The 19930-nt window shown below is 45.2% G+C and overlaps 1 protein-coding gene and 1 pseudogene across 47 annotated transcripts in view; one reads left to right on the top strand and one right to left on the bottom strand.

Moving 5' to 3' along the window:
• Positions 1-19930, top strand: part of CELF4 (CUGBP Elav-like family member 4) — a 1013450-nt gene that overhangs the window by 615556 nt on the left and 377964 nt on the right. For 23 of the 47 annotated variants that reach the window (XM_061607379.1, XM_061607361.1, XM_061607397.1 and 20 more), the window contains exon 3: positions 7046-7094. In XM_061607379.1, the coding sequence (XP_061463363.1) occupies positions 7046-7094 (49 nt within the window). Of the gene's footprint in view, positions 1-7045; positions 7110-19930 lie in introns of all 47 variants that reach the window. The other 24 variants (XM_061607394.1, XM_061607385.1, XM_061607365.1 and 21 more) reach the window with 2 other exon arrangements.
• On the bottom strand, positions 13323-13441 carry LOC133375833 (5S ribosomal RNA; annotated as a pseudogene).

Below are 19930 nucleotides of genomic sequence, written 5' to 3'. Positions count from 1 at the left end.
GTTTGGGGTGTGTTTCAGCAGCTCTAGCATAAAACCCCCAGTGCTAGGCTAGAAGGGATGCTGGGAAAAATGTCTACATCTCAATGCCGTACCTGTCTGAAGGTTATCTGAGGACCCCTGACCTGTCCCTTACCAGTGTTGCTTACAGTCTGCTTGGCTCCTAACCCCGACTCTTGCCTGACCCCCTTGGTTTTGAGGCAGACTCTGGACTTGACTTCAGATGGACCCTGGATACTGCCCTTGTGCTGCCCTCATTTGTGTTTCTGCTGGGGAGTCTCTCGCCTCCTTAAGGAACCCAGTGAGAAGAGGACAGTTAGCCACCCGGACCTGCTCCACACGCTTTTGCTTTCATGAGTGCAGGCTGCAAAACAGAAGGTCACTTATATTTCTCCTCTATGATACTTTCACATGTTTTTGCCCATAATTCTTCTCCATTCTGATCCATCCTAAAAAGAAATCTTAAAATAGACATCAAGAAATGAGAAGAAGGCTAGGACTGGGGAGGGCAGCTATGAGAGAACTAGAAAAGGTCCTCAAATGCAAAGATGTATCACTGAACACTAAAGTCAGGATCATTCAGACCATGGTATTCCCAATCTCTATGTATGGATGTGAAAGTTGGATGGTGAAAAAGGCGGATAAGAGAAAAATCAACTCATTTGAAATGTGGTGTTGGAGGAGAGCTTTGCGCATACCACGGACTGTGAAAAAGACAAATAATTGGGTGTTAGAACAAATTAAACCAGAACTATCACTAGAAGCTAAAATGATGAAACTGAGGTTATCCTACTTTGGACACATCATGAGAAGACATGATTCACTAGAAAAGACAATAATGCTGGGAAAAACAGAAGGGAGTAGAAAAAGAGGAAGGCCAGACAAGAGATGGATTGATTCCATAAAGGAAGCCACAGACCTGAACTTACAAGATCTGAACAGGGTTGTTCACAACATATGCTATTGGAGGTCGCTGATTCATAGGGTTGCCATAAGTCATGATGACTTGAAGGCATATAACAACAATATAGATACAGTTAGATATAGATATTTGAATGTGGGGTTTCTTCTCCTGAATGATGTTCTTGTGTCTTTTTGTCAAAATATGCACTTAAATATGTCTTTCCTTTCAATGTGTATTTTGATATGTTTAAAATGATAAAAACTGTATCACAACATTTAAAGACATGCAGCATCGGAGAAGGTGCAGAGTTTTCCCAAAGGGGCGGAAGAGGTCATTTGATGGGTTGACTGAGTTTATTTACATGCCCCGTTTCCACAGTGAGCTGTCTGCCAAGCACCTTACAACAAACATTCAAAATACAAAGCATTGGAGTAGGGGAGAGAGGTCAGTTTACAAAGCATAATTAATTCAAATAGGGCAAAAAACAATTTAGCAAACAGAGAATAAATTCGATATTACAAAAGAAATAATATGAACTTAAATATTGAAGTATAAACTACAAAGCAAAAGGAAAGCTGACAGCCAAGAGAGCACCAGGTGCTTGTCTTGCCGCCCTCCAGGGAGCCTCTACAGCCTGCCTTAAACACAGTTCAGAGGGGAGGGGTCCTTGTGCCAGGCTAGATGATTTACAATGGGCTCCCTCTTGTCTCCTTCAGAGGAGGTGAACAGCAGCAAAAAGGGAAATGCTAGGGAGGGCAATGATTTCACATCAGAATATGCAAATATCAACTCTCTCAAGCAATGCACTCCAGTTTTGCAGATGGAAAGCTTTGGACACATCATGAGAAGACATGATTCACTAGAAAAGACAATAATGCTGGGAAAAACAGAAGGGAGTAGAAAAAGAGGAAGGCCAAACAAGAGATGGATTGATTCCATAAAGGAAGCCACAGACCTGAACTTACAAGATCAGAACAGCGTGGTTCATGACGGATGCTCTTGGAGGTCCCTGATTCATAGGGTCGCCATAAGTCGTAATCGACTTGAAGGCATATAACAACAACAACAAAGGCAGGATACTGTGGGGGGTGTGGGCAGGGGGGCATGTAAAATGTATACTCCACCTCCATCAGCTCCATCGGAACACTGGAAGCTGACTCATACGGGTCAGGTTTGGATACTGCTTTATAGTGGAGCAATTCAATTAGCTCAGCATGCTGTACACTGACTGGCAGTGTAGCTGTCCAGGATTTCAGGCAGGGTCTTTTCTGACGCTACCTGGAGATGTCTGGAATTGAACCTGAGTTATTATGTCTGAGAGCAGATGCTTTCTCACTGAGCTATGCCTCTTCCCCACACCCCGAATAGAGTTCTACATAGTTAAGCTCATTCTCATTGAAGGACTCTGGCCACACGCTTTCTCCTTGTAGACACTCTCTGCGAGGGAGGGGGGATTCCATCTGCAGAGAAAAGAAACTTAATTATTTCCCTCTCAGTGTTTCTTCCCATAATTGGTGTCTTTCATGTCAAGATTATCTCAATTTGCGTTATGGGCGGTGTGTGTCTTTGTTCTATAAAAGAATTGTCAAGTGCAGAAATCATTGTGTACCTTAAATTTCACTCAGCTTCTATTTATTAATTTCAATAGGTTATTTCCCCCCCACTTCCACTGGAACAGTCTCCTTTCCTTTCTTGTTCCAACCCTCATCCTTCCGCCTTTCCTCCCGTGCAAGGAGGACTTTTTCTCAGAAGACCTCTGCATGTGTCTGCTGAGCCTTTCGGTACATGGATGATGGATGGCACGTCACTCTGCCGTGAGGCCAGGAATGTCATTTGCCAAAGATGGGATTTCCCCCCCCCCCGTGCCCCAAAAGTGTCAGGCGTGAAGCTGAGGGAAGGTTGAGGCAAAGGCAGAAAAAAGCAAAAACCAGAGCCAAAGGCAAGTGTTTGTTTAGACCAGCCATCTAGCCTGGCTTACAAGCTTTTGTGATGTTCAGGGAGCATTGCATGACATGATCTTGTCAGCTGGTGCAAAGGGGCTTTCTTTTGCCAGGTTAGGTAGAATCCTCCGCTGCTGTCTTCCAAGCCACACACACATCACACAGCGACACAGTGAAGAAAACAAGAAGACTCCTGCAGTTGGTCGTAGAGATGCATGGTCCGTGGTCAGAGGCAGCATGCTTCTGAACACCAGTTGCTGGCAACCTCAGGAGAGGAGAGTCCATTTCACTCAGTTCCTGCTTGTGGGCTTCCCATTAGGGAATCTAGTTGGCCACTGGGAGAAGAGGATGCTGGACTAGGTGGGCCAATGGCCCATTCCAGCAGGCTTTTCTTATGTTCTTATGCATCTAGTCCAGCATCCCATTCTCACAGGAGTCATCCAGATGCCTGCAAGCAGCACCGGAGTGCAACAGCCGTCTCCCCACTTGTCCTCCCTGGCAACTGGCATTCACAGGCATAGTGCCTCCAACAGTGGAGGTAGAACCTCATTGTCATGGCTAGTAGACATAGATAGCCTTATCCTACACAAATTTGTCTAATCATTTTCTAAAGGCATCCAAGCTGGTGGCCATCACCACCTCTTGAGGGAGCGAATTCCTGTGCACTGTGTGAAGAAGTACTTTCTTGTCCGTCCTGAATCTTCCAACATTCAGAATTGCTAGATAGCCCCAAGTTCTAGTGTTATGAGAAACCAGAAAGGGGGGGTGTCTTCTCCCTGTGTACTTTCTCCACACCAAGAATAATCTTATACACCTCTGCAATGTCTCTCCTTACTCACCTTTTTTCCAAACTACCCCCTACACCCATTCTATCCTCCGTTCAACCCTATAAGGGGGTGTGCATGAGAGATTGCAACTGACCCAAGGATGCCCCCAGAGGTATAGGGCTGAGTGGAGAATCAAACAGGGATCTCCTCAGTCCTAGTCCAACCACTACACCACTGGCTATCTGGTTGTGATGATATCACAATGCAATGTAGTCAGATTTAGAAAAGCGTTCTCCAATCCCACTGCTGACATTCAAGTTTCTGGATTTAAAAAATGAAAGAACATAGGGATGTCATAACTCTTGTTGATGAACCAACGTACAAAAATCGATTCTTCTCATACTTCTTTTTTTAACACTCTTTCATCCAACTGACGTTAGACTTGGATGCCATCCAGGAGGTTTATTGGAAGGCAGGAGAAGGGACTCATAGGCAGGCCTGCCTTCCAGAAGATGGAGTGTGGCATGTCTCTGTGGGAGCAGATAGGTTCCTATTGGTCTGGAGTCTAGCCCTCCTCCTTGTCTCTGTACCCTCACTAGTTTGATCTAGTGCTGTAGCAAACTCTTCTCTAGCTCCTCAAACATTTCCTTCCATTTGTTGTGTGATGAGGTGCGCCTGGCGCCAACACTGATATCTTTTCAGTGCCAGGTCAAGACTTTCCTCTTCTCCCAGGCATTTTAGCATGTGTTTTTAAATTGTTTTTTTTTAACGTGTTTTTAAATTTGTATATTTGTTTTGAATGTTTTTAATTGTTGTAAACCGCCCAGAGAGCTTCAGCTATGGGGCGGTATACAAATGAAATAAATAAATAATAATAACAATTGTTCTGAGGGAATATGCAAATTTATTTAGCATTTCTTTGGAATTGCGGTGGGTGTGCGGTTTTGAGTTTAGCTGTTTTGCTGTGCTGTGACCAAGTGTGGTGTATGTAGTATAATTTCCAATAAACATTTATCCAGTGCTCCCTGTGCTTCCTGATCAAAGAAAGCCACATGGAAGGCGTTGCCTGATAATGCTTTAATTGGCCCTAAGCTTTAATTGGCCCAGTGATGTCCCTCCTCATTCCAAGGGAAGGACCATGGCTCAGTAGCAGACACACAGAAAGTCTCATTTGCACACAGGAAGTCTCAGGTTCAATCTACAGCATGTTCAGGAGGTTGAAATCCAACCCTGAGAACTGGCAGCTCCCATTCAAAGGGTGAATGGGTTCTCCTTTCCAATCACATGCAACCTTTCAAAGTTGGGGCACAAACTCACAATCTCCTAGGAGATTATCTTGTGTTAGTGGATGCAAGGGCTTTCTGTTTTTACAGTGTCTCCCTCCATATTCCCTTTCTACTTCTCAGGCCTGCAACCCCATCCCAGAAAACGTGTGTGGCACCACCCAACCCCTTCCCTCAAAACTCACCATTCTGGTTGCCACAAGACATGTTCAGACATTCACCTGAACATGCAAATGTACAAAGTCTGAATGGGGAGGGGGCAGGAGCAGGCACACAAGCCCAGCCTCCAGCACCTTCACTCGCTCGCATCCCCTCCTCTGATCCCTGGCCTTCCCCTTCCTGCATGGTCAAGATCCGCAGGGGGCTTCTTCTCATCTCCTCTACACAAGTCAGGGTCCCCAATCGCATGGAGGAGTCTACTTGCATTCATGCAAATGCAGATGGTTTTGGGGAAGAATAAGCTCAGAAACAAAGGCTATATAACCTTTCGCTCATGCCTATGAAGAGTTGAACTAATCCAAATCCTTTCTTTAAAATAGCCTCAACCTGTTAGTAGAGCACCTGCTTTGCATGCAGAAGGCCCCCGGTTCAATCCTGACATCTCTAGGTAGGACTGGGAAATACTCCCTAGCTGAAAACCTAGAGAGCAGCTGCCAGTCAGTGTGGACAATACTGAGGTAGATGGACCAATGGCCTGACTCAGTATAAGGCAGCCTCCGATGTTCTTAAGGTGGGAGACTCAGGAGTACCTTAGGTGGTGTCAGAATGCTGCTGCAGAGTTCCTCATCAGTTATCCCTGAGCAGAGGAGTGTGACAGTTCTCACAGTCCTTAATACATCCCTCCAGCCTCGTGACCTCTTCTTGTAGACATGCTGGGATTAGATCCTCTTGTTGGTTTCTGTCAGTGGGTAAGACGAGGGCCATTTCTTTCTTTCTCATATTATTATTATCTTTAGTGGTAGTAGCATTTTTGGAAAGCATTTCATAACCACTATCTAGATTTATTCTAATTGCTCTGCAAACATATTTAGCATTTAGAAGCTATCAAAGTGGCTGACAAGTAGGTTAACATGATGGAGAGCTGAGCCGTTTTCCCCGCCGCGGTGTCTCGAGAGGGAAAACGTGCTCAGATGTAGTGTGACTGTAGTTCTAATCACACTTGCATTTAAAAAATAGCAAGCGGCTTGACTCGCAGCTCAAGATCAGGGGTGGGCAGACTTCAGGCTGGTGGGATTGACTTTGCGTTTTCCAGAACACCTGAGATGCATCAAGCACAGCCTGGTGCAAAAGATATAGAACTAAAAGAATTCTGAGCCCAGGAATTTGTGTATTTCACAGTCCTTCCAGACAAGAACAACACAAAAGCATTCCATTCTTGTTCCCTGCTTTCTTCATTTCAATAGTATAATTTGGAGAGCGGGGGGAGGCACTTTGTTATTGCCGTTGTTAGATAATTGGGAGCCAGAAATCTTGCAGATCTAATTCATATCATCCAGAGATTTACCAGTGGATCCTGATCTACCTTCTGGATTCCCCCTAGATGGCTACATTCATGGCTCCCTGATTATTCTGGGGGGGGGGGAGTGGGAAAATACCAGTGGGAGTGTATTTGTTATGATGAACCAGGACTGGTTCACACAGAGATGTTCATCAGTCGATGGCAACAGTACCGAGGGATGACTGGCACTTCTGGATGGGCCATTATGGATAGAATGTCACAGATAAATTTCTGTACCTCCTGAAATGCAGCACTTTCTAATTGATTGAGTTCACACATTCAGCTACAGATCTTTAAACATACACAAGTCAGATGTATGTGTGGACCTCCCTTAGGGATGAGCGAATCTTTCTGTTTTGGTTTCCAGTCTAAAGTTGTTTCCCACATCAGTTTGCAAATTCTTTTAAAAAATGCAAAGTTGTCTGTATTTTAGGGCAAATTTCTCCTAATACATGTTTTTGTATGCAATTTTGCCCGATATTTTTGCAAGCAATGTCCCCTGATATTATGCATTTTGCACGTTATTTCCATAAATACATGCGTCTTTCTGCAGGCCTACCAAAGCAGAGGTTGTTCTGGACTGTCTGCCTAAGCAGGCAGCCCTTGAAAGCGGTTGCTAACTGTGCTCCTTTTTCTCTCCTTGTGTTTCCTCACAGATGAACAGACCGATCCAGGTGAAACCAGCGGACAGCGAGAGCCGCGGAGGTAGTTGCATTCTTTGTTTGTTAGCCCCAAGCGCTGTGTGTAATTATTCTCTCTGGCTGTTCTTGGGTAACTCACGGATCAATTAGTAACACAATCACTGCCAAAGCAAAATTCCCTCTGCCGCAAAGATGCTCTTTATTAAATCTCCTTCACTTCGCCTTCCTTTTGCTCATATTCAATTTTTATTTGATTTTAAAAGACAGGTAGGTGCCAACGCTTGCTTGGGAAACAAATAATGGTCTTGTTAAGAAGTGGGCCCTTGGATGCTGACTTAACCAAGTTCAGCAGTCTTGACTGCATGAATGATTGTCCGCAGGCGGCCCATGTCTCAAAGTCCGAGCTGATGAGGTATCTTAGGGGTTCAGGGTAGAAAGTTATGGCTCTGCTTCTGCCTTGGTTGCCTCCTTTTCATTGCTAAAAGGAGACTGATTTTGCAAAAAGGGTCTTCAAGTGGCCTGGCTTGCCCCAGTGTTATCTGGTCCCGGTTGGACCTGACAAATGTTAATCAAGGTGTGATAAAATAACTGCCTATAGTCCTACTTGTAAAGAAAAGAACAAAGTTATCACAACCAATCTACACTATATTGTTTTATTGCATATTTGCCATCTGGATGTACCTAGCACCTTGGCTGTGCCTAAGCCCAGCTGTGCCATAACAATTATGTTCTTCTTGCAAGGTGGCATCGGCTTTATTATTGAGCCTGATTGCTTATAGTGGGGCAGGTTGATGTGGCAAAATACATTTCTGGATCCTGGGCCAGATTCTGGAGAGAAGAGAAGTTGGACAACCCTGATCTAGTGGATTTGGTGTTCCAAATCAGTAGTTGTATCTGAAGAGAGGTATGTCTTGTGATCCCTTCCAGATCGCAATCTAGACTGGTCAAATGTCTTCACTGCTGGAGTTGTAGCTGGGAGTTGTGTTGCATGAGTATCCAAACAGAGCTTAAACAAAATGTCAGCTACATGTGGTTAGGGGCCTAGTGCAACAACCTGTGAATGTCAGCAACAGATCCCCAGGGGACCAGAACACATTTCTAGAGACTAGTAATTTGTGTGAAGTTATTTGCAGTGCTGATTTAATCCTGGCTGATGCATATACCTCTGGCTGAGGTGGGCAGATCGTTCTTTTTGCCTCTGCATTGACCCCCTAGCCTAGGTGTACAGGCACTTTGTGGTACCTCAGCTCCTGTGTTAATGTTGCAAATGTTCTCTTTTGCTCATCACCAGAAACCTTGAAAAGTGGGTTTATTTGACCTCATGATGAAGGGGTGCAACAACATGATTAGGGGGGGTGAGAAAGAGAGTTTCTCATTCCTGAACCAGATCTATCCAAGCCTTTGCAATATGGGGAGAGAGAAGGCTGCTGGTGGTGGTGGTGGAGGGAGAGACACAGCCTGCTGTCTGTCATATGTGATGCACCCAAAATAATAATCAGACCAGCCAATTTGCTGAGTGCTCCTTGAGGGTGTGCTGCCTATGAACCAGCCAGCTTTTCTGAGATCCTTAATAAGCACACAGGTCATGCACCGTGTTCCAGAAAGAAACCCCCACAATTTGCAAAACTCTGGTGGCATTGCTACTGCCTTGGCTTTCGGGAAGGTGCTTTGGAAGGGTGCAAGCATGTGAATCATTTATACCTGTCACACAACTCCCTGGTAGCCGCCCTCTTCGTATTTTAGCTAATTATCTTCCCCTCATTCACCCCACCACTGCCTTGTTTACTCCTCATTTCGGCTTTTGTTGTAATACGAGGCACAAGTGTTGGGATTGGAATGGAAGCCACGTTCTCCTGATTCCCAAAAGAGAGGCTGCTTCCGGACCGGCAGAGCTGCTTGGAGGTCACCTGGACTCAAGGGCAATGATGGGAGACAGAACAGTGAGAACCTAAGGGAAGCTCTCTGTCTCTGTCTCTGTCTCTGTCTCTCTCTCTCTCTGTGTGTGTGTGTGTGTGTGTGTGCAGACAGTGAATCTTGCACTGCCATTAAAATGTCAGCCAGGAGTGCCAAATGCTAATGAAGAGGGTGAATACCATAGGAGAAGATTGCATGAGGGTCATGAGTGTGGGTTATGGGGAGCTGTCCAGCAGGTCAGAAACAGGGGCGTTGAAGATAGCAGGGGAGCTGTCCGGCAAAGAGATTGCTAAGAGCTGAGCAGGATCAGGTGTTGCATCAGCAACTGTCCGACAAGCACCTGAGCAGGTTTATAGGTGGCCCTGATGCTTGCGACCAGAAATAGCTTGTCCAGGGGGTTGGAGCCACCATCTTAAATTCCTGGCAAGGGTGGGGAGGGGCAAAGAGGCAGGGAATTCAGAGCTGGGGGCACATCAAGAGGAGCACCTGACTTTCCCACCACCTTGGTCTTTCTCCGCTCCCTTTGTGGCTCCACCCCATCCGGGGAGCCGCTTCTGGACCCAGTCCTTCCTGGACTGTCAGAAGGGCCCTGTCTTCGAGCATGTGTTCCCCCTTATGAGTAGGACTCAGGGGTGGGAGGCCTCAGAGTTCTAGAACTGACACTCTGCCTTCAGTCCTGGGCTCCAGTTTACAGAATAAGCCGCTTCTGCTGTTCCCGGGTAATGGCCTCAGATTCCCAATGGTGCTAGGGTCCGTCTCCAAGGAGGATGACTTATCCAGTTATGGGATGGCCTTGACAGAGGGACGGTCAGGCATGACAACTTCCCCTGTAAAACTGGGTCCAAAATAATCACTATTGCGTCACATTATTTATTTATCTAAGACCAATTCATGGAGAAAAGAGGTAAATAAATAGAGGGCAGCAACGACTTGCATTAAAACAGAGGCTGAAGGAGAAGAGATGTAGCTCAGTGGGAGAGCATCTGCTTTGCATGCGGATGGCCCCGGGTCCAATCCCTGGCCTCTCAAGGAAGGGCTGGGAGAGACTCTGAAATCAAGGAGAGCTGCTGCCTGGCAGTACACAAAATATTAGGCTAGGTGGACCAACGCTCTGACTCCGTACAAGGCAGCTTCCTACATTCCTATGTAATACCAGCTGCCCTCATTCCTGGCTAGGGAGATAAAGGCAAAACCCATCTTTCTTGCAAGGCTTTGGCTTCACTATCATGCCTTGTAACATACTACCGGGCCAAGTTCAAGGTTCTAGTCTTGGTGAACAAAGCCCTTGACAGCTCGGGACCAGGATACCTGAAAGACTGCCTTACCCCACAAAGCGTGGAAAAGTTACTTTTTTGAACTACAGCTCCCATCAGCCCAATCCAGTAGCCATGCTGACTGGGGCTGATGGAGTTGTAGTTCAAAAAAGTAACTTTTCCAAGCTCTGCCCTTATATACCCAGTCGATCACTGCGCTGTGCAGGTGAGGGCTTCCTGCAGATACTGTCTTATCCAGAGGTCTGTTCTGCACAACATAGGAAATGGAGCTTTAGTGTGGCAGCACTTACCCTGTGGAATTCCCTCCCCTTAAACATTAGACAGGCACCATTTCTGTTATCTTTTTGGTGCCTATAGAAGACCTTTTAAAGTCTGTTTTTATGTTGTTTTAAAGTGTTTTTAGTGCTTTTGTTTGCCACCTTGGGTTCCTGCTGGGAGGAAGGGTGGGATATAAATCAACAAACAAACAAACAGGTCACATTATTTGATCTTCTGTTCCACTACTGTTGTCTGCTTGGAGTGGCAGGAACTCTCCAGGGATTAGGAACAGAGGAAAATACCTTCCACTGAATCAGCCCATTTGGTCTATCTAGCTCAGTACTGTTTACACTGTCTTCAGGGTTTCAGACAGGGGATATTTCCAATCCCACCTGGAGATGCCAGGGCTGGAACCCGGGACTTCCTTTATCCAGAAGTTGGGCTCTCCCACTGAGCATGCACATATACTCTTCATTCTTGTTACTGAATCAGGCTGATGGCATGTATGCCCATAGCCACATCTCATTCTGGAGTATATATTTTCCAATCTCATTGTTGAACTTCCCTGCATGTCCCCCCCCCCAATTCCCATCTCACTCCTTGATCTCAATCAAGTAATTTTTATTTTTTTACTGGTGTTGCTAAAAATTCCCTTCAGATCTCTATGGCAGCCCCTAAGTTGTGGAACTCTCTCCCCACCGAGGTGTGTCTGGCAACTTGATTGTACAACTTATGGCAAATGCTGAAAACGCACCGGTTTTAACCTGGCCTTTGATACCTGAGATGCGTATTTTTAGGACCCACCCTTTTTTGTGTGTGATGTGATTTTAGGTTGTTTTCAACTGTGTCTAATCTCGTATTTTAAAACGGTTGTGACCCACTCTGCAACCTTTGGGTGAAGGGCGAGTAATACATTTAAATAACAATAATGAATACTACTAATAATATGCACTAACGGTTTCTTAAAGTAGCAATCACATAGATACATACGACAATGCATTTCATTGTGTAAAAACCCTTATGTACTGTATTAATACTTATAAAATTATGCTGCAGAAATATATTACCACATGGGGCTTGGCTCTTTAATATGTATTAGACATATAATATATGCACTTTGGGCATATAATTTTGCATATAATTAGTTGGGTTTTTAAAAAAAATGCATGAGTGGCTTAGACATCAGGAGGTGCTCATTGCAAGAGTCCCATGCAGAAAAGTCTCAGTCAGAACTGCCACATTTTCTGTATTTAATTTTATTTATTTATTGCATTTATTGCATTTATATACCGCCCCATAGCTGAAGCTCTCTGGGCAGTTTACAACAATTAAAAACATTATATATCCATTTAAAATGTATTCCTCCTCCATCCCTGAACAGGTTTCCTAGCACCACTAGGAAAACTCCTGTGAAGCAGTTTCAGTTGAAGGAGTTGGTCTTATCAGGTTTTCTAATCCTATAAGAATAAAAGAAGATCCTTGCTGGATCAAGCCTGGATCATATCAAATGCTTGTCTGGTCTACCAACCTGATGGCTATGTTCTCCTGCCATTGTTGGAGGAGGTATGCTGGAAGCCACAGGAGGGGAAAGTGCAATTGCGCTCATGTCCTGCTTGTGGGTTTCCCATGGGCATCTGGTTGGCCACTGTGAGATCAGGATGCTGGACTAGATGGACCACTGGCCTGATCCATCAGGCTCTTCTTATGTTCTTAGGTTCTAGTCCAGCATCCTTCTTTCCACAGTGGCCATATCAGATGATGATGATTTATTACATTTGTATACTGCCCCATAGCCGAAGCGGTCTGGGCGGTTTACAACAATTAAAAACATTAAAAACAAATATACAAATTTAAAAACACTTAAAAAAAACACTTTAAAAATACATGCTAAAATGCCTGGAAGAACAGAAGACATGATACAAACAAATCACAATGCATGCTCAATAAACAGCGGGAATTATATACCCTCTCCACAAACTTTGTGCAAACAAATAATGATGAATGCTCAAAAAACAGGTTGTCTGGAAGTTATGAGGTTTTGACTGCATTCTTGAGTCCTGCTAGATTAGGCAGAAGAGTCCATCTTGGCCTGTATCCTGTTTCCAACAGCAACCAGGCTGCCAGGGAAGCCTATGGGAGGCCAATAAGCAGGACAAGAGAGCAATATCCCCCCCACTTCTTATTGAGAAGCATGGTACCTTTAATCCTGGGGGTGATATATAGCCATCATGTCTCATAGCCCCTGACAGCCATATCCTCCATGAAATTGTCTAATCCCCTTGTAAAGCCATCTGAGTTGGTGGCCATTACTACATCTTGTTGCAGTGAAATCCAGGCGTTAATTGTGTGGTATAAAGGAGTCCTTTCTATTTGTCTGTCCTGAATCTCCCACGATTCAGCTTCATTGGATGAACCTGGGAACTAGTATTATATGAGAGGAAGAAAAACCTCTTTCTGTCCACTTCCTCCACATCATCAATAATCTTATATGCCTCCATCATGGCTCCCCCTTATTCATTTTTTTCTCCCTGCATTAAAAAGCAAAACATGTTGCAACCTTTCCTCGTAGGGGAGTTACTCCAGCCTGCTGATCATTCTGATTGCCCTTTTCCACACCTTTTCCAGCTCCACAACTATCTTTTTGAGATATGGCAACTGGAAGTGGGCAAAGTGTAGACAAGTATTTGTAGTTGTTATATGCCTTCAAGTCGATTAGGACTTATGGCGACCCTATGAATCTTTTCTCTCTCTCTCTCTCTCTCTCTCTCTCTATATATATATATATATATTCATAGGGTTTTCATGGTAAGAGGTATCCAGAGGTGGTTTACCATTGCCTTCCTCCAAGACTTTGGCACCTGGTATTCCCAGGCAGTCTCCCATCCAAGTACTAACCAGGCCTGACCCTGCTTTGCTTCTGACATCAGACAAGATCAGGTGTGTTTAGTGTAGTATGGCCGTAGGCATAGGCAACCATAAAGGCATTATATTATTGGCAGTTTTATTTTCATTGCATTTGCTAATTATCTCTAGCATGGAATTCACCTTTTCCACTGTGGCTGCACAGTGGGTTGACATTTTCACTGGGCTATCCACTGCCAATCCAAGATCCCCTTCCTAGTTGGTCACTACCACCTCAGATGCCAGCAGGGTACAATACCTCACGTGCATTGTATTTTGAAGGAAGGACCACTCTGTGCAGGGGGTGGAGGGTCACTGTAGGAAGGGTTGTGGCTCTGTGGTAGGCGTGGCCCAGTGGCAGAGCATCTGCCATGCATGCAGAAGGTCCCAGGTTCAGTTCCCAGTGGTATCTCCAGGTAGAAAAAGGTAAAGGTGTCCCTGCACTTATAATGCAAGTCGCTTCCGACTCTTAGGGTGACGTCTTGCGACGTTTACTAGGCTGACCGTATACATGTGGTGGGATTGCCAGTTCCTTCCCCGGCCTTTCTTTACCCCCCAGCATATGCCGGGTACTCATTTTACCGACCACGGATGGATGGAAGGCTGAGTGGACCTCGACCCCTTTTACCAGAGATTCGACTTCCTCCTTCTGTTGGAATCGAACTCTGGCCATGAGCAGAGCTTCGGCTGCGTTACCGCCGTTTACCACTCTGCGCCACGGAAGATCTTATCTCCAGGTAGAGCTAGGACTAATTGATTGATTTTTTATTTACGGTCATAGACCAAACTGAACATATACAGATACACAAATGCACAACAATACTTAAAAGAAACCCCTGCCTGAAACCCTGGAGAGCCACCACTGCCAGTCAGTGTAGACAATAATGAGCCAATGTGAACCAATAAATTGACTTGCTATAAGGCCCGTGTTTCTGTGTTTAATACCCAACTGTGTGGCCAAGAGTTTCCAAATTAAAGTTTTCAAGCCATACTAGCTACTGGTGTGGGGTTTCGTGGCAGGTCACAGGCAGCATCCTGCAGAGAACAAGCTGCGGATTTTACAGCTTGGTCACTGAGAAACCTTCCTAGATTACAGTTTAGGGTCTACCTAATGAAAGAGCATCTTGTCTGGAACTAATATAACTGGACCTTTCTACTTACAAGACTCACAAAAAGGAACTTTTTTTTCAAAGCAGCAACATTTCCTTTCTTACACATGCAATGCTTTTCCCTTCGATTATAATTTATGAAGACGTCATATTATGGTTGGTTTAGAGTGTATGTTACATGTGTACACCATCAGTGTCCACAGAGTGCTTGACAGAGCAGCATAAGCCAAAAGGCAGGTCTCTGTCCCAAGCAACTCACCATCTCAATTTGGGTGAAGAGAGTGAGGCAACTGTGTGAGGGGAGGAAATATACATAAATGGAAATATGCATACTTCCTCTTAATTTCAGCAGGACTAACCAATGGTTAATTGTTTGGGGTCCAAAGCAAGAGTGACCAAATTAACAGTTGGATCACTCTGATAGCGTCTTTCAGAAGTGCGTTTTTTGCATCTGTAAGGATGAGGTGCTGATGCTGTCGAGCAGCTGTGAGGTGACGTGGAGAATTATGTGCAATACTTGACAAAATAAAGTGGAGCAGAACCTTCAGGGGGTCAATGTGGTAAAGAGCCGGGATGGGGAATTTGTGGCCCTGAAGATGTCATTGGATTCCCTCTTCCATCAGCCCCAACCAGTATGGTCAACGGCCAATGATGGCGGAGGGCTATAGTCCAGCAACACCTGATTCCCCACTCCTGGTGCAGAGGGATTTGGTGGTGACTGTTGCCCACTGAAACTGGTGGGGCAGAGGTCAGGGAAGCCAACAGTAGGCAGAGGCAGAGACAATGACAGGCAGAGCCAACTAAGTCTGGCTTTGCCCCCATCCTCCTCCCTGCTGAGTTCTACAAGGGCAACACTGAGACTAAGAAGGAGGAGGAAGATGGCAAATGGGGCCGCCCCCTAGACTGGTTGTAAATAAGGTGGTAAGCAGGTGGATGCTGGCTGAGGGCAGGCTGAGCTTGGTGGGGTGGTTCCCCACTTGCCCTAATGGACCAGCCTTCAGTGAGTGGATTTATGAGGAGCAGGTAGTCAGAGTTGTCATATTAGCAGCAGGGACAAAAGGGTTAAGATCACAGGGGTGTTGTGAGGATACAGGCAGGAGGGGAACAACAATGTTGGCACGATCCCTTAAGCTCCTTGGAGAAAAGGTGGGCTATACACATAATAAACAAAGAAAGAAATAAAACCCCTGTTCAGCCATAAAGCTTACTGAGTGACCTTGGATCAGTCACTCTTGCAGCTTTGCCTACCTTGCAGGTGTGTTGTGAGGATGACATGACTGGAGGGACGGAGGAAGGGAGGCAGAAAACCTGAGCTCCTTGGAAGAAGGATGTGGTAAAAAAATATTTAGTGAAGCAACATAAAAGTGCAGGTTGAATTGTGAACTAGTGTTGTGGCTGAGAGATTGAGGTACAAATCATAAAACCCTGCTTCATATCCGACCCCTCTCATGAACTCGGTTGGACGCTATAGGTGAGCCATTATCTCTCAGCCTGATATGATCCATTTTAAGAACATAAGAAGAGAGCCTGCTGGATCAGGCCAATGGCCCATCTCACAGTGGCCAACCAGATGCCCATGGGATGCCCACAAGCAGGCCCTGAGCTCAGTAGTGCTCTTCCCATTTCTGGTTTGTGGTTTTGGTGTACAAAGCCCTACATAGCTTGGGACCAGGATGCCTGAAAGATTGCCTTACCCCGTACATACCCAGTCGATCACTGCGCTCTGCAGGTGAGGGCCTCCTGCAGATACCATCTTATCAGGAGATCCATTCCGCACAACATAGGAAGCGGACCTTTAGTGTTGTGTCCCCTACCCTGTGGAATTTCCTCCACTTAAATATTAGGCAGGCACCATCTCTGTCATCTTTTCAGCGCCTACTGAAAACCTTCCTCTTGCAACAAGGTTTTAAGTAGAGACCTTATCCCAGTCTGAGTCTGTGCTCGAATTGCCTTTTAAGATGTTTTTAAAGCTTTGTTAAAATATGTTTTTAAAGATGTTTAATATATTTTAAAGTATGTTTCTAAGATGTTTTAGAGTGGTTTTAGTGTTTCGTTTGCTGCCCTGGGCTCCTTCTGGGAGGAAGGGCAGGATCAGAGAGTTCCTTTTTTGAGCTACAACTCCCAACAGCCCAATCTAGTGGCCATGCTAGCTGGGGCTGATGGGAGTTGTAGTTCAAAAAAGTAACTTTTCCAAGCTCAGGGTGGGATATAAAATAAATAAATAAATAATTCATAGCAACTGGCATTCAGAGGATACTGCCTCTGACAGGGGAGAGAAAACATAGCCATTGTGGCTAGTAGCCATTGATAGACGTATCCTCCATTAATCTGTCTAATCTGTCTTTTAAAGCCATCCAAGTTGGTGGCCATCACTGCTTCTTGTGGGAGCAAATTCCATAGTTTAACTATGCAGTGTGTGAAGCTGTACTTTCCTTTGTCTGCCCTGAATCTTCCAACATTCACCTTCTTTGGAGTTCTGGTGTTATGAGAGAAAAATGTCTCTCTACCCACTTTCTGCCATGCCTAATTTATATAGGGGCAGCTAATGGAACTGGATTAGAAGAAGTGAAATGTTTTACTGCTACTGCTGTTGTTAGCATTCTTTGATGCTTTAAATTGCTTTTCTACAATGGGAATTTTATAAGATGGGAAGAGAGCATGTTTTGAAGAGTGGCATATAAATTCATTACATAAATAAGCAAAGAAGGCTAAGTATTATTATAGTGCCATGGAAAGAAAACATAGAATCTTTGAACAAAAAGGAACCATGGCTGTGGCCATTGTTTCTGTTCTTTCTTTCTGGCTAGCCCGTTGAAAAGACAAACCTGAGTTCTTTGATGTGAACGAACAGGGAACTATGTGAGAGAAAGTCCAAAGGTTATTTGGAGTTCAAGCACTGCCTGTGCTTAGCACTGAGGGATCACAAGCGGGAGGCAATTCCCAGAGAGTCGGTGTTGTATTGCTTGGCGTTCCAGCTTCTTCTGCACGCAAGGTTTCCTGAAAGCGAGTGCCCAGGGTTGGTTGTGGTTCTTATCAGATTGCACACATGAGGATGCCTAGCTTGGGACCTTTGGCTGGGAGGGAGGAACAGAGGGGGATCCATCAGTGTGACTGTCTTTAATGGATTTTGTGAAGATATTACTCTCTGCTGAACCTGTTTTTTGGGGGTCAGATTGTAAGACTTGCATAGGTTCCTATGGTGACTGGCTGTAGCTCAGTGGCAGAGCATCTGTTTTGCATGCAGAAGGTCCCAGATTAAATCCCCAAAAACTCCAGGTGAGGCTGGGAATGTCCCCTGCCTGAAACCCTGGAGAGTGGATGCCAGCCATTACTGAGCTAGAAGATCCAATAGTCTGAGCCAAAAGAAGGCAGCTTCCTATCGGTAGTGTCTAGGGTTGCCAGGTTCAATCCCTAAGACTGATCCTGTATCTTTAGGAGAAGAGAAAGTCAGCCAAGTGCAGGTGTTCTTGCAACCCTGTAATGGGAAAAACCACAAGGTGGAATTCTCCCTTCCCCCTGCACAACTTTTAAAGATACAGAAGACCTCTGGGTTGCCAGGCCCAGCCTCCCAGAGGTCTTCTGTATCTTTAAAAGTTGTGCAGGGGGAAGGGAGAATTCCACCTTGTGGTTTTTCCCATTACGGAGTTGCAAGAACACCTGCACTTGGTTGACTTTCTTTTCTCCTAAAGATACAGGATCAGTCTCAGGGATTGAACCTGGCAACCCTAGTTGTGTCCCGGGCTAGTCCTACTCAGAGTAGACCCATTAAAGTTCATAGAATAGTAGCCTAACCCCTTGCTCAATGCTGGAATCCAATTTAAGGCATCCCCAACAGGTGGCTGTCCAGCCGTCTCTTGAAGGTCTCCAGTGTTGGAGAGCCCACCACCTCCCTAGGTCATTGCTTCCATTGTTGTACCGCTCTAACAGTTAGGAAGTTTGTCCTGGTATTCAGCTGAAATCTACCTTCCTGTAACTTGAGCCCATTATTCTGTGTCCTGCACTCTGGGATGATCGAGATATTGACTCTCCTCTGTGTGACAAGCTTTTAAGTTCTTGAACAGTGCTATCATATCTCCCCTCAGTCTCCTCTTCTCACAGTTAAACATGCCCATTTCTTTCAGCCATTCAGTCAGTATACATGACTAAGTTAGATTTGTTAATTTCAGTGGTCTAGTCTGTTTTAGAGCTTAGATGGGTACAATTCTAAATTCCAAGACGGTGGCAGGCACAGTATGGAACATGTTAAGCAGCCTTGCAATCTATGTGAAATAAACCAGACAGGAATAGAGGGAGAAAAAAGTACAGATTGGCCCATTATTCAATGTAGTTATTGCTTCACTCAGCTGAAGGGAGTCCCAAAGAAACTTGCAAGAAAAATAAAATACATTTCATAATAAAAATATACCTAAAAATACAAATAGAATAAAAGCATTCCTCCAAAAACACCAAAAGGAAGAATATCCACTCCCACCCAATACAGGAATGAGCACCAGAAACAGCCACTAGAGTCCAGACCATTAATACTGTCCGACTGCCCAGAAAAAGGGGCAGAAACGACAGGGTTGGTGCCCAGAAAGCTTCCATGGGAATAGCATTCCATAATTGGAGGCTACCACCGAAAAGGCCCCTTTCTCTCATTGCTACCCTCTGAATATTTCTTGGAAAGGGTACAGCAGGAAGGTCTTCAGAATTCCTACCCAGAAGGCCTCCCTCAACAATGCTACATCATGACGTAGTGTTATTCCAGGCATGATTGTGTGTGTGTGATTCTTGTCGTGGAAGTACATTACATGCCTCTTTTCTAGTAAGCTATGAATGGGGGACCTCAGATCCGGAAGTCAAATGAGACCCTCTATGCTTCCCTTGGGACTCTTCCAAGGCCATGTCCCCCTTCTCAGGCCACACCTCTTCTTCTCAGGCCCTGCTCTTCACCAGCCCTGCTCTGCACCACCTTTGAGGGCTTCTGTCTGTCTAGAATGCATCCTTGATCTTCCCCTTTAAGGTACTTGAAACAACACCCAACAACACATAGTTTAAAACAGAGGATAAAGGTAGGTCCAAAACAGGCCTCAGCTCTCAAAGACCAGGGTAAAGAGGTGCGTATTCAACATATGGTGAAAGTTCTACCCTGGAGAGGGAGTTTCACAATTTGTCTCTGGCTTAGCTGGAGGGAGGGGGTATACTGTATTTGCATGTGTGTGCGTAAACCTTTATCTTTTACATGGCTGGAATATAGCCTACTGTAGAAAGATAAGCGTCACATTCATTTCTCTGCTCACTTATGCCTCTGGCCTCACACACCACTGGCATGCACCCCCCTTCACCCCACCTTCATGAAGGTTCTCCATGAAGAAAAGCAGCCCCTGGGTTGAAAAAGGTTCTCCACCTTTGCAAACAACCCTTTCCCGACAAATATGCCATTATTTTTCTCCTGCCACGTCTGA

The sequence above is a fragment of the Rhineura floridana genome, chromosome 1 (assembly GCF_030035675.1).
Source record: "Rhineura floridana isolate rRhiFlo1 chromosome 1, rRhiFlo1.hap2, whole genome shotgun sequence".
In the NCBI taxonomy this organism is placed as follows: domain Eukaryota; kingdom Metazoa; phylum Chordata; class Lepidosauria; order Squamata; family Rhineuridae; genus Rhineura; species Rhineura floridana.
Note: the sequence above shows the minus strand (reverse complement) of the source record. Positions and strands in the feature narration are given on the sequence as shown.